Source organism: Echinops telfairi, unplaced genomic scaffold (assembly GCF_000313985.2).
Source record: "Echinops telfairi isolate 266 unplaced genomic scaffold, ASM31398v2 ScPeMD7_7457;HRSCAF=8495, whole genome shotgun sequence".
Classification (NCBI taxonomy): Eukaryota; Metazoa; Chordata; class Mammalia; order Afrosoricida; family Tenrecidae; genus Echinops; species Echinops telfairi.
This window is the reverse complement of record NW_022111357.1, coordinates 3,952,123-3,966,678: the sequence shown is the minus strand read 5'-3', so window position 1 is coordinate 3,966,678 and position 14,556 is coordinate 3,952,123. Positions and strand designations below refer to the sequence as shown.

Genomic DNA, 14,556 nt, shown 5'->3' with positions numbered 1-14,556 from the left:
CGCAATCCATACACACATCAATTGTGTAAAGCGCATTTGTACATCATTCTCAAAACATTTTCTCTCCACTTAAACCCCCGACATTAGGTCCTTTCCCCTCCCTCCCGAGTATGATTTTTAAACATTATTTTTATGGTGGTTTTCTCTTGAATTAAAGCCTTCCAAATGAGTTTTCATGGAAGTATGCAAAATCTGCCTAGCCACTGTTTACAATCTCCAATTGCTATAAAGCCGAGTGTTGAATAATTTTTATAGTTATAACAGCCTCAGTGGATGAAGATCGAGAATCAGTCATCATAGCATATCTAGCTAGTGAAATACTATCCCAGGAAGTGACCTGACACATTGCCTAGGGATTGACTATGAAGATAAGTCTGAGTGTGTTTGTTTTTTATGACACATGAGCAGACATGGGAACATGATGAACTGGAATTTCCCAGCATGCTGAATATTCTCAGCTGGGAAGGGAGTGAGGCATCCTTTAGCCCCTTGGGCAGTCATTTAATGAGCCATGAAAAGAGGACACCTAACTCATAGAGGCTTGGGGTCTAGCATGGTTACATAGGATCCTGTGATAGGATTAAACAGGTTTACAACTAAAAATCTGCACATTAAATTTGTCAGTGGTAATATTGATTAATCTCTATTCTTAGGTTTTTCTCAGGGAAAAACTCTTTGGAATTGTTGTTTCTCTTCATCGTCTATGCAGTAGGTCTTGGCAGTGCTGAGTTTCACTTCTAGGTTTGTGGCATGAAACAAATGTGTTGCATTTGTACTGGCGTGCAAGTGTACTCACATAGCCATAGAGTGAGCTTCACTGGCCTCCAGCCCTGACACAACCCTGAACCCCTGGTTTTTTCCCCCAGGCAATAATGATGACTTCTTATTTGCAGGCTTCATACAGGTTGTGAGATTCATCCCTCGAAACTGCTGAAAGTCTACTCCATTTTCAGAGAATAGTAAAGTTGTACACATACCTACTAAAACCATAAGTATGACCCCTGCATTAGGGTCCAAGGACATTTAAGATGCCAGACAGCCACTGTCTCTAAAAGGCCACAGCCTAATGGTAGAAACAAACATGGATATATAACATGCAATATAAAACATGCAAAAAAAACCCAAACCATGTGATATAACATGCAAACTGGAGAGCCAGGGAGGGAGAGGAATCAGGGTCTACCCATGAGAGTGCAGAGGGCATCAGGAACAGCTGGTGCTTCTTCGCCTGTATCTCAGAAGTAATATTAACCAGGAAGACCGAGAAGGATCTGGACAGTCTCAGTAAAACCATGTGTCCAAAGAAGGGAAATGTCAGTAGCGGGACAGGTTTATGAAACCCACATCTTTTTCCTGTGGGCTCACACCTCAGACCTTTTGGGTTATAGACGAGTGCTTAACCTGTAGTATTAAATTAAAAAATGATGTTGAGGAGGTGGGGTGCCAGCCCTCCACCGCTAATACTCTCTACGAGTTCAGTAATACTACTTCTGGGTTCAGTAATGCACAATTGTACGGTTGAGATATATAAGTATTATATTAAAGTCATCGAGAGCATGAGAGACATTATAATAATACAGTGAGACACGTTACATGGCAACATTCTCACCTCAGCCCAGCTTAGTGGAGAGAGGGGGAAGGGAAGGAGGGAGAGGGGGAAGAGAGTCAGGGTGGTCAGAGTCCGAGAAGTCCGAGTCCGTGGTCTCTATATTGCTGACCCATGCCTATATACCTTTTGGGGGCATGCCAGCCCACTAATTACAGGTAGAGACATCACAGGGCGGAGCTGCACTGTAGGTTACACAGCAATGAGAGGGTGGTCTAGGGGGTAGTCTCTAGGTCTCCATAGGAACCATTATCAGTAGGGTGCAAACCCCTCCTACAGGAGCCTGTCCATTGTCCCCAGAGGCAGGGAGCAGGCCTGCCTGTGGTGGGATGAGACAGCAGTCTGGTAACTGATGGCCTTCAGGGGAGGGAATGCCTGCTCATCTGACCTCCCCGCACGCTTAACCCACTGCACCTGGGCCATTGTACTCTGTCATCTGGGGTCTGTTATGAGTCGGAATGGACCGGACAACATCTAATGACAGTGCATTCTAACAAGTTAGCATATTAAGATGCTAACTTGTTAGCATATTATGAGGCGCTAGAGGGCTCCTGTAGAATATATCTTTTAGTGAGAAAACATCTACGGAAAGGACATATTCCAGAAGAAATTACCTCTCATATCCGTCAGACCTTTTACATTTAACATTTGTGTTTACTAGACTAGGAGCTTCTTATATCAAACCTATACTTAAGTTCTGACTTATATAGCTCCAGGAAGCTGTGGGACCGCACCTGTTGACAGTGCTATTCCCAGAATTCTTTCTACCATGATGGTGTTCCTCTCCTACTTGGCAGTTACCCCTGCAGGAAGCTACTTAATGCTTTCAATTTTTGACTTAACAGTTTCTCATAGGTACATTCTGTGCATGGTCTTGATTTCTCTCTTTCTCTCTCTTCACATGTTTACTTCTTAATGATTCTGCCCTGAGCTCCTGAACCCTTTCTGTAGAGGTGTTATTAACTAAATTAAAATAGAAGAGCCTGAACCATGTTAGTTTCTGTAATCAACTTTTCTCTACTACTTCATTGCCACACATTCTGTAAAATCTGAACAAAAAGTACACATGTTCTACGAGAGAGAAAAGAGGTTTTGATTTTAAAGTCGGAGGTTTGTGAATGACTTCACCTGGTTACCTTGATCAGTTACAGTGTGCTTACCCCAGGAGGGGGCAGTGGCAAAACAGCATCATGAGAATAGAGTGGCTCAGGACTTTGTACACCAACAAGTTCATGCTAAACCAGAGGGTTTGACTTTCTTAAAGAATCTACAGATGCTATGAAACCTGCCACTTACATAACTGTTATCGTGGGGCCACGCAGCTGTATGACTACCAAAAGATCTGTTTGTCAAGATTAATTGACATATTTGTTCCCTTTTTAGCCCGAGGCAGAACTAACATCGAGCTTAGAGAGAAATTCATCCTACCTGAGGGGGCATCCCAGGGAATGACCCCTTTCCGGTCACGTGGTCGAAGATCCAAGCCATCTTCCCGAGCAGCTTCCCCTACCCGCTCTAGCTCAAGTGCTAGTCAAAGTAACCACAGCTGTGCTTCCATGCCATCTTCTCCAGCCACCCCAGCCAGTGGTACGAAGGTATGTACTGACCCGCATCATGGCACCTGTCTTGTTTCCCATCTCTGCAGAGCAGTCTGTCCATTGTAGCCTCTGAAAGACCACTGCGGAGAGTGACACGAAGACCCAAAGGCCAGGCTGTGCCTAGACCAGAGCCTGACCAGGCCCTGGCAGTACAAAGGCACATGGCCTTAGGATGACTGCAAAGGATGCTTATTAAAGCATACCCATTGCTGGGTAGAATAAGAAATGTTTCTTTCCACATGTTTCTAGTGAGCCCATCCAGAGTTATTAATGTTGGGAATCTAGGCAGTCTCTGGACCTGGAGCCAGTAGTAAAGTTGTCACAGTGGGTTGTGTATGAAGAACACCATTGACTTTCCGCCTAGTCCTTTTCATCCCATTGGACTGATGAGCATTTCATTTTGTTTTGTTTCTTTGAAATGTAGTGTATTCTATTTATTTTTCTGTTCCCAATTTGCTCCCTTTCTGTTCCATTTCCGATTGTTCCTTTCCCTCCCTCTGGATTTCCATTTCACAGACTGCACTTCAGCTCTCTCGCTGTTATGACAAACCCTGGCTGGTAAACAGTAAAGCTGGCACCCCTGTCAGGGACAACCATTATCCTGACCTCCAGCTGCCCAGCCCCGAGGTAGAGTATGGCTTTGCTGACTAAGGACACAGTAAAGACAAGGCCCTTGCTAATGCCAAGACTTGACCAGCTCTTCTTCCTGACACCAGGCCACACTCTTTCCCATCTTTGTGGTGCTTGCTCTGACAGCTGATTCATGTAGTCAAGGGTTTCAGGGGTTTCTAACTCGGAGTCACCAAAATTGGAGATAAATAAGAGATGTTTAAAACTAGGTTGTTGTAACTACTTTGTAACAGTCTTTAGAATGGTATTTGCTCAGAATGGCAAACCATGGTTATTTCGGGTTGTTTGTTTATAATCGAGCTTCTTGGCATCTCCAAATGTCAGATACACAGACGAGTTAGTAACTCTTGAAATTCAACCATGATGCATGTTCGACAGTGTACTATCTTTGCTTAGAACAAAAGAGTGGTTGGTGCCTCCCACCCTTGAGACACATGCCCAGGCTGGTTGGTGTCGCCACACTGGTCCAAGGGGTGGGTGCCTTACCCACTTCCGCCAATCACACTTGTCAGTGAACACTGCTCTGGGGCTCAGGTTTTAGCTTCTGAATTTCTTGGCTTGGACATTTGGGTTTTGCTAGTCTTGATGTGAATACATGTGGCACCAATTATGCTTGGTCACTAATAACCATCATTTAAATGCCTGCACACTTTTGGAAGAGCAGTGTTTTCAGAAATGAAACATGGACTAGCAGCTTGCCTTGATAGCAGTCAGTGTATGTTGTAGCTCCTGCAAGGAAACATTGGGTTCTTGTGCCTCAGAAGACAGCATTGCCTTCAGCCAATCGCAGCCTGATGAACTGGGGGAGGTACAAAAAGCCAATGCCTATGAGTGACCCTGCTGCCTTGGGACTTGTCCCTCTCCAAGCTCAAATCCAGTGCAGAAATATATCTGCTTTAGGACATAATCTGGGAACCTTCTGCCACCAAAACCCCAAGATTCAACCAGCTTACCTTGCTTTTTCTCCTTTCTCCAGTTTTGTGAAAGTCTTAAAAGTTCTAAAATTTTTAATGTTTTAACTATGAAATGCAAATTCATATATTATTATCCGGAGCAGTTGTGGTTTTTTGTTGCTGCCCCCCCTTTTTTGGGGGGTGTCTTTTTATTTTTTGTTCTGTTTGATTTTGAAGTTTCCTTTTCTTTACTCACTGATGGTCTATGTTCAGGCCATATCTTGACATGGAATCCTAGGTCTTGGGGGCTGTGGTCTTCCCAGCAGCAGCACTCATGGTAGCTTCTGAAACTGGTGCTCTTCCTCCTGTGTGGGCCCGGAGGGTTTGTGCTTGGATGTTAATCACTCTGTTAATCTGTCGCTTTTGCTTTTTCTTGATAAACAAATACAAGAAGCACAATGAGGTGGTATGCTTTATTTATATAAACATCTTAAAGGTCTTGGAAAACAATTTACATAATTGATTTTGGGGTGGGGATTAGTGTGCCTTTTAAGCCACATTTAAAATATTTTTCCTCTTCCAAATTGTCTTAAATGGAGTTCCTATTAGTAATAATGATGATGATGATGTCTATCTGGGACGGTTCTACTCTGTCCTATGGGGTCACTATGAGTGAGAATCGCTTCATCAGCAATGGGGCTTGGGTTTGGGTTTTTTAGTAGCTCTTTTCTGTTTTAGGAAGTGCTTCTACACCTCATGTAGTAATCCAACACATTTTTGCTGAAGAGGTATTAGTGAGCAAAAATGATACCCCTACTCAGTGGTGATAAGTACTGTGCAAAGCAAGAGAAGGATAGAAGGTTAAAAGTGATGTCATTTTCCATTTGGTAAGGAGGCAAAACCTACTTGGCTCATCAGAAAATGAGGGAGTGAGCCACACAGATATGGGGACAGGGAGGACAGGTAGGGAGTGGCTAGGAGCAGCCTGAGGAGGAAACCCTCCTGGACTGTGGGTGGACCAGCAAGGTGCACCTGGGTGGCTGGGACGGAGTGAGCAAGAGGCAATATTGTGGAAGGAGATGAGCTTGAAGACGCTGAGGGAGAAATAAAGGCCCACGTGTTCACAGAGTCCAAATTTACGCCCCACCTCACCCCACCCCCCGGTTTTGGCTCTACATTCAGAGCTTTGTCCTTAAAACCACAGCCCCCCCTCCCTCACATACTTCTCAGATTTACTTGCTCCACAAGATAAGTAATTCGGTCTGTATTTTACCAATGAGGAAACAGGGCCAAAGCTCTGACCCTGACTGAAGGAACTATGCCAATTCCTGATGGAGAGCAGACTATTTATTACTATGACTCTGTGTACCATATTTGGGGCCCAACCTTAAGGTTTCAAACCCTAAAATCAAAGACCATAGCATTACTTAGATTTTTTTAAAATTCACTCATGTACCATATTTCTGCTCATTATAGCTATTATAATCTTACAAATTGCAGGCTTTTTTTCCCCATTTTAGGTGGAATTTTGTCAGTTGGGATAAGGCGATTGGAAGATGTTTTGAAATTTTTTATTGTAACAGAAAATCCTTATTTAGGGAATCCTCAAGCACATGAACTATCAGACTTTCAAGTTAAACTATTGTTTTCCTGGACTTTTAATTTGCTTTTCAACCAATCAAACATAGATTGGCTTAAGTATTTAGAATTTAATTCCTTTCAAAAACTTTTGCCAACTAAATATGACCTTTTCACTTACTTATTTACTTACTTATTTTGAAGGTTATTCCATCATCAGGCAGCAAGTTGAAACGACCCACACCAGCGTTTCATTCTAGTCGGACATCCCTAGCTGGTGACACTAGCAGCAGTTCTTCCCCAGCCTCCACAGGCGCCAAAGCTAATCGAGCAGGTAAGTGTCTGCCAAGTGCCTACGTGTCAGCATGGGGCTGAGAAGACACGGCCAGCCTAGGGACTCAGAAACAGCAGACTAGCAGAGGCACTTCACTGTGCTCCCCCAGGAACAAATACTGAGACTAGCACTTGGGCTGACAGCCAGAAAGAGACCCCTGCACATAATTTGGTGGCCTTTCTCCGGTCATGACAATAAACTTGCCATCAGAGAGCAGATTCTTCACAAATTCTTCAGAAATTAAGATATTTGAGACTATAAAGGGAAGACAAGACCTCCAGAACTTGGCTAGTTATATTTTCCCAGCAACTCTCCAGCTTCATTTATATCTCTGGGGAGCTCAGAACGTCAGAGAAAGGTACCCCTGTTCACCTGCTAATGCTCCTCGTGAGAAAAAACACATACATACATACATGTTCTGAGCCTGCCTGTGCATTACCCCAGCTAGTGCCCATCTCATCCGCTGCAATCCCTCAGCAGCCCTACTTGAATCCATTTGGGGGCCTCTAAGCTGACCGTGTCTAGAGTAGAACGAGAAACCCAGAAAAGGGCCCTAGTAGAATCACAAAGCAACCACTGTGTAGATGAGGGAACTAGGGCCTTAGGCCACAAACCTTGTCAGATTAATAGGATCAGAGCCTTGACCTCTGGCGACTTGTTCTTTCATCTCATACTGCCTTCTGTTTCATTCTTGAATTCCAGACCCAAAAAAGTCAGCCAGTCGCCCCGGGAGTCGGGCTGGGAGTCGAGCCGGGAGTCGTGCCAGCAGCCGGCGAGGAAGCGATGCCTCTGACTTTGACCTTTTAGAGACGCAGTCTGCCTGTTCGGACACCTCAGAAAGCAGCACCGCAGGTGGCCTGGGCAACTCCAGGAGAGGGCCAAACAAACCTTCCAAAATCCCAACTATGTCCAAGAAGACCACCACTGCCTCTCCCAGGACTCCAGGCCCCAAACGATAACACTGTACAAGCCCCTCCAAAGCCTCTGCCCACCTTGAATCCTGCTCCATGAATTGGGTGTATATTTATTCTGAACGGGAGAAGTTATATTGTTAAAAGTGTAAAAGAATAATTGTGTTATGAAGCTGCCTTATTATTTTTTCTTCCTTTTTGTAAGTTACTATTTTCATGTGAATATTTATGTAGATAAAATTTGCCTCTTGGAACTCTGTACTGAATGGGGCCCAGAAATGAAATATTTGAGAAAAACTTGGAAGTCAGGATGCAAATGTGTATTAAGGGTGGGTGGGGGGAACCACCTCTAAATAGGGTTTCTGCGCGGTGCAGGGTTGTAAACCTGCTTTATCTTTTAGGATTATTCCTAAATGCATCGTCTTTATAAACTTGACTTGCTGTCTCAGCAAGATAAATTATATTAAAAAAAAACAACACAAGAATCCTGCAGTGTTTAAGCAACTCTTTTTTTTTTTGTAAATCACAGAGACACCTCAACTATCAAGGACTGAGGGGAGGGCACTTATAACTGCTTTTTCCATTGTTTTTAGTGTTGTGTGATTTTAGCTAAAGAAGGAACCTCATCTAGGTAATGTTTGCACATAATACAACAAAAGGAGTTCATTGCAATACTGTCTTTGAATACTGTCTCAATATTGGGTGTTTAAAAGACAAAATAGCTGCTAGAATTCAGGGGTAAATATAACTGTTCAGAAAATGTCAGAACATTGGGGTTTTTACAAGTCCTGGTTTATAACTTCCTACCCAGCCTAGCCACCAACAGCTCCTGTGCGCTGTGGCTCGGGAACCCAGGCCCTCGGCCATACAAGACTCCTTGGTGGGGTTGTGAATTACAGATCTCTGTATCTGCATTTTTTGCTATTTATTTAAATGGTCAATCAACTTACCACAGACAGAGGACTGAATTCCATGAGCTTATTCAAAAATGAGGACCTACAACAAAAACTTGCTTGTCCTTTAAAGGACTTCACCAGCACACTTGTTAACAAGTCCCGTTTGCTTCCCGTCTTCTTCTGTGTGTTAAGTCAGCTGACCAAGTGACCATGAAGAGGGGCTATCCGGGGCTCCTGATTTTTAGCTGCTGTTCCTCTTCAGCTCCGACCACGTTGCTGTGTGATTATCTCAATTGGTTTTAATTGAGGCAGAAACTGAAGCTCTACCAATGAACTGTTTAAAAAACAAGACACTTTTGTATTAAAATTGCTTGCAGTAACAAATGCTTTGTTCCTGATTTTCTTCTCAGTCATCACCTTATATATAATGTTACTCTGGTATATAATAGTATTATATAGGTTTAAATAATTTTTCAAATCAAGATAATCTGATAAATTACCGAGTTCATTGTTAGCTCCACCCCCTCTTTATGTTGTCCTTGCTAATTTTGTTTAACAAGGCAACAAAGAAACGGTCAGGATCATCCTGTTAACATAAAACAATGGGTTATCTGTCCCACTTCTGTGATTAAGCACATACCAATGTGGAAGATTACTGGTGGCATAGTGGATTTCCATGTTGGGTGGTTTGAAATCCACCAGCCGCTCCTCCAGAAAAGGTTGAAGGTTTCTACTCCATACCTTGCTTTAAAGCAGTGGTTCTCCACCTTCCTAATGCTGCAACCCTTTAATGTAGTTCATGTGGTGACACACCACCACCCCCAACTGTATTATTTATTTTTTTAAACATTTTATTAGGGGCTCATACAACTGTTATCGCAATCCATACACACATCAATTGTGTAAAGCGCATTTGTACATCATTCTCAAAACATTTTCTCTCCACTTAAACCCCCGACATTAGGTCCTCATTTTTCCCCTCCCTCCCCACTCCCCCCTCATGAGCCCTTGATAGTTTATAAATTGGTATTTTGTCATATCTTGCCCTGTCCGACGTCTCCCTTCACCCACTTTTCAGTTGTCTGTCCCCCAGGGAGGAGGTCACATATAGTTCCTTGTAATCGGTTCCCTCTTTCCTACTCATTCTCCCTTTACCCTCCTTGTTTTGCCACTCACACCACTGGTCCTGTAGGGCTCATCCGCCCTGGATTCCCTGTATTTTCACCATTAAATTATTTTCATTGCTACTTCAAAACTGTAATTTTGCTGCTATTAGGATTCGGGCGACCCCGTGAAAGGGTCATTCCACCCCCAGAGGGGTCGTGACCCACAGGTTGAGAACCACTGCCTTATAGGGTCCCTATGAGTTGGAGTGGACCCATGACAGTAAGTTTATTGTGGTTTAATATTAAAAATCAAAATCCAGGGTTTGAGAAAACGGCAGGTTCCCCACAGTACATTGAAATTTCTGGTTACATGCTAGGAACAGAATTTCAGGAGTAGAAATAGTGGAAGTAAAAATGCCTGAAAAATGTAGCTCCTTTGTTTTATGGATGGGAAAGCTGGGGTTGGGAGGGCCTGTGCCTTTAATCATAGTAAATAGCAGCAATGGACCTGGAATTCAGCCCTTGACACCCTCTTCAAGCCTGGCCTTGCCGTTTGCTCCAGTCCATAACAATCCCAGTCCAGTTGCCATTGGGCCGCTCCCAGCTCATGGCTACTTCTGTGTCAGAATAGAGCTGCTTCATTAGTGTTTCCAAGGGCTGACTTTTCAGAGGCCTTTCTTCCAAAGCAACTGTCCTCTAGGTGGCCTTGAACCTCCAGCCAAGTGTGTTAACCATTTGTGCCACCCAGGGACTCAGCAATTAGGAACTAATTATAACAGTTCTCTGCAATAGGAATTACTTGCATTTTACACATGAGGGAATGTGCTTGAGAGTTCGAGAGGTAAGATGGATTCAAATTCAGGCCACCTTGTCCTTATTAGACCTTATTACTTTATTTGGTAAGATCACCATGTGCTTGCCAAAACCATGTGAATACATCCTACAAAAACTGCATTCTGATGGATTTTCAAGGAAAAGTTGGGTAACTTCAAGAATTTTGTAGAGGTGTTTTCACCCACACTTGTCCTCACTGGACGACCTGGCAGCAAAAGCGAGCCAAAGCCACCTTGACTGCCTAGTAGACACTTTTGCACTTTTAAGACAGTGTCTTAATTTCCTACAGCTGCCAAATCAACCACAAGTGAGTGGCTTTAAAGATCAAAAATTTCCTTTCTCCCAGTGCTGGAGCCTGGAAGCTCCTCTGTCCAGGTCTCAGTCGTGTCAGTTCTTCCTGTGGACTCCTTCCTTGGTGCCCTTTTGTTGCCTAGATGCATTTACTTTCGTTGTCACTTGACTTCCCCACCCCCACCCCCAGTGTGTCTGTCTAATCTTAATCCAAAACACCACGGATCCAGTATCTCAAAAACACAAAAGAAAAATCCTTACTTCCAAACAAAGTTATGTTGACAGGACTAGGGGTTAAGACTTCACCATTATGTTTTGGGGACACAATTCAATTGATAACACCAAGTAATTCAGCTTACACCTCAGTCTTCGTGACAAAGGTCAACTGGTAGTGAGACCTGCAGAAAGTTTGTATATATTCAACAGACACCTGTGTGCAAAGCCAGTAGGAAATTCAGGAATGCCCACAAGGAACTGACGGTCTAGCCAGAAACCCTGTTAAGATAGTACAGTTCTGGGAAAGAAATGCTCAAAAAAAGATGGCAATTCCTCTGCTAGAGTCCAGGATGGATTTGAGTTACAGGACTTTGAAAACAAGGAGCCCTGATGGCACATGCTGTGGCCTGCTAACCTCATGACTGCTCTGTGGGAGAAAGACACTGTCTGCTCCCATAGGGATGTACATTCTTGAAAACAAGATTTTATAGGGTTGCTATAATCCAGAATCAACGCAGTGGCAGGACTCCTGGTTATATGGTTTGGGGGTGCAAAGGTTAGTGCTTGGCTGATAACCCAATGGTGGTGGTGGTTTGTAGCCACCAGTAGTCAGCTGGAGAAAGGCTTGGCAAATCCGAAATGCGATTCTGTTAAGGTAACAGGCCTAGGGAATGCCATGGGGCTGTTCTCCACAGCCCTGTAGGGCCACTGGGAGTCAGAATCGACTCGGCACACAAGCCTTAGAAACGGAGCCCTGGTAGTGCCAGCAATGGTTAAGTGCTCAGTTGTGAAGCTAAAGGCCAATGATTCAAAGCCACCAACGGTTCATGGGAGGAATGACCTGGCTATCTGCAGCCTAAGAACCCCTATGGGGCATTTCTACTCTTAGGGTCACCATGAATTGAAATCAAGTTGATGGCACATAACAAGGCTTTGAGTGATATAATAATGACATTAGCTAACTATATGCCAGGCATTGTCTCTATGCATTCATTTAATATCCACCTCAGCCCTAATACTGTGAGCCCCACATAGGAGCAACTTAGCAGAAAAGTGAAAGGACATGCACCAGGTCACAGAGTTACAAGTGGCTGGGAAACCCTTGTACTGACACTAAGCGTTGGTGACACTGGCTAGCTGCGTGTTTCAAACCCACCGGCAATCATCAGGAGAAAGATGAGATTTGTCTGCTCCTGTAGAGATTTACGGTCTCTGGAACCCTGTATAGGGTCACTATGAACGGGATCGACCAGATGGCAGTGGGTTAGTGGAGCTCCAGGATCTGGTGCTGCCCCCACTTCCCTGTTCCTTTTTCCTCTGCTCTTCCAGGCACTTTGAGCACAGCTTTACGTTTGCCTTTTGAAATGACTGTGTCTGTCACCCTGTTGGAGTGGACACCACTCAGGGTGGGACCTCATTCATTTTCCCTCTGGCTCTAGGCATATCACTAAGCACCCCAGTTGTTGCTGAATTGAATTGTGATGCCCAGGCCCTTTGGAATGGCCAAATCAGTTTTAGGTCATCAGGAGTGTAAGGTCTCTTGTTTTAAGAACGCAATCAACCCCACTCATGAGAAATAGGGTAGATGGTTTTTGTACTTGTAAGAATCACCCCCAACTCAGGGCTGCTTGCAGTTTAGCTGGCAGGCACATTTCACAACAAGCAATCAGAACCGCAGCTAAGTGGGGCTGGGGAGGGGGTGGCAGTGAGGCACTCTGGGCCCTCAAAGAGGTGACTCGGGTGTCGTGAGTGCACAGACAAATACTGAAGGGCAGCAGATTCAGAGACCCAGACCAAGCTAGACATGGAGACACACTCTTGATTTTGTTCCCTCTCCAGCTGTCTCACAACCCGTGAATCCAGCCCTCCTAAACAGCTCCCCCCCCCCACCTCTGTCTTCCACTGTTACCTTGAAGCTGACTCTGCTATAGGCTCCCTAGTTACTGCTACAGCCTCCAAATGTCACACCCTGATTCCTTCAATCCACATTTCCCTCTGCATCTAAACTCTGATTAGCATCATCCATCCATAAGATAAAGTTAAGCATCCTTAAGGGGGCTTATAAGCAGAAGGGAAATTTACCTGTTGCGCTTAAGGTTACATATTTTTCTCTTCGGTATTTTAAAAAAGACTTTGAAGAAGTAATCATGGTAAAATTTGAACTTTATTGGACTTCTTAGACTAGTTTTGAGGTCTAACTTTGAAGGAAAGCGGTATAGGAGCAGCATCTAACCTTCCTACAACATCCCCAAGGCCTGTTCTTCTCTGCATTCTCTGCCCTCACCATCTGAGGCTCCAACTCAGCTTTGTAGGCTCCAACGCACAGAACAGCTACCCTGCCCACCTCCCAAGTTCCTTTGGCTCTGTGTGCCAGTTTCCTTTGTTAAAAAGAGGTTTGAGCAATATCTACTGCATGAGATTGGGCGAGCACTAAAAGAATAAAGGACACGCACTCTGAACATGCCTGCCATATGTTAAGTGCAGCTTGTAAGCCGCCATTATAACGGAATCTCACTCAGGGCCTGACACAAGTTATTTCACCCTAAGCCTGGTGCACTTCCCTCCCCGCTGGCCACCCACCAGTTCCAAGCCTCTGAACTCCAAACTCAAGTCTCCAAAACCCAAAGTCCTTGCAGTGGAGTGTCGCTATAGGCCAGAGTAGAATTGTCCCAGAGGGTTTCCGTGATGGAAACAGTTTCATTTTTCTTCCTTGGAGCTGCTGGAGGATTTGAACCACCGAATTTTTAGTGAGCGGTCTAACGTTTAACCACCTTGCCACCAAGGCTCCTTGCAGCGCCTTGTCCATTAATACCGGAGGGGGAGAGCACTCGGAAGAGGCGGTGTGCAGGCCGCTGGACCAGTGAGAGGGTTGCCTTGAGGGACCTTGTGCTGACAGCCGCGGGATTACAGTGCTCCAGCGTGGTCAGCCACCTGTCTTGACCGAGGGCCCCGGAGTTCCCAGGCGCGGCTCCAAAGCCGGCGCAGGTCTCTGGCTCGTGCCGGGCGGGGTCCGCAGGGAGGGCAGCGCCTGGGCGCCGGCGAGCTGTGGGAGAAGCTCGGGCTCACACCCCGGGAGCCGCGGAGGGGGCGGGGGCGGGGAGCCCGCACCAGATGCTGCTGCCGGAGGCATTCGGGCCCCTGAAAACCGACAGAGGCCACTTTCCCAGACCTGAAGTCACAGCCGGCGAACCAGGCGGGGCCGCCAGGTCACACCGCTGGGAACTCGGAGTCCGGGTCAGAGCAGAGCGCCGAGGCCACCTCCTGAGGGAATGCCGGCTCTGGGCTTCCTCCCTCCCGACGCAAAGCAACGCCGAGCCGTTGGCTCGCGAGGTCCCCACAGGGCACCCGACGCCCCGGCCAGCGGCCGCGTCCCCGGGTGGCCCCGCCGTCTGGGCCACGGACCCCTCACCCGCCCGCACCTCACTCAGCCTAGGGGCAGCTCCGCCAATCCGGGCGTCGGACCCGCGCGTTCGCCCCGCCCCCTAGTCCCGATTGGCCCTGCCTGGAGGGGGCGGGGCCTGGCGGCGGGCGCGGGAGCGAAGGGCGCCGGGCACCGTGGACGACGCTTCAGAAGACACCTGAGACGGCACCGGTCTGAGGCGGCGGCTCGTGGGCTCCCTGCCGCCTGAGCGCCTTCGGGAGCCGCTGGGCCGACCGACGGGC

At 46.0% G+C, this 14,556-nt stretch overlaps 1 protein-coding gene across 2 annotated transcripts in view; it reads left to right on the top strand.

Moving 5' to 3' along the window:
• MACF1 (microtubule actin crosslinking factor 1) overlaps positions 1–8,830 on the top strand; it is a 406,007-nt gene extending 397,177 nt beyond the window's left edge. For both annotated transcript variants that reach the window (XM_004704946.2, XM_045298963.1), the window contains 3 exons: positions 2,990–3,201; positions 6,510–6,639; positions 7,342–8,830. In XM_004704946.2, coding sequence (XP_004705003.1) covers positions 2,990–3,201; positions 6,510–6,639; positions 7,342–7,598 — 599 coding nt within the window. In that variant the 3' untranslated portion in view covers positions 7,599–8,830. The remainder of the gene's footprint in view (positions 1–2,989; positions 3,202–6,509; positions 6,640–7,341) is intronic.
• The last annotated feature ends 5,726 nt before the right edge of the window (positions 8,831–14,556 follow it).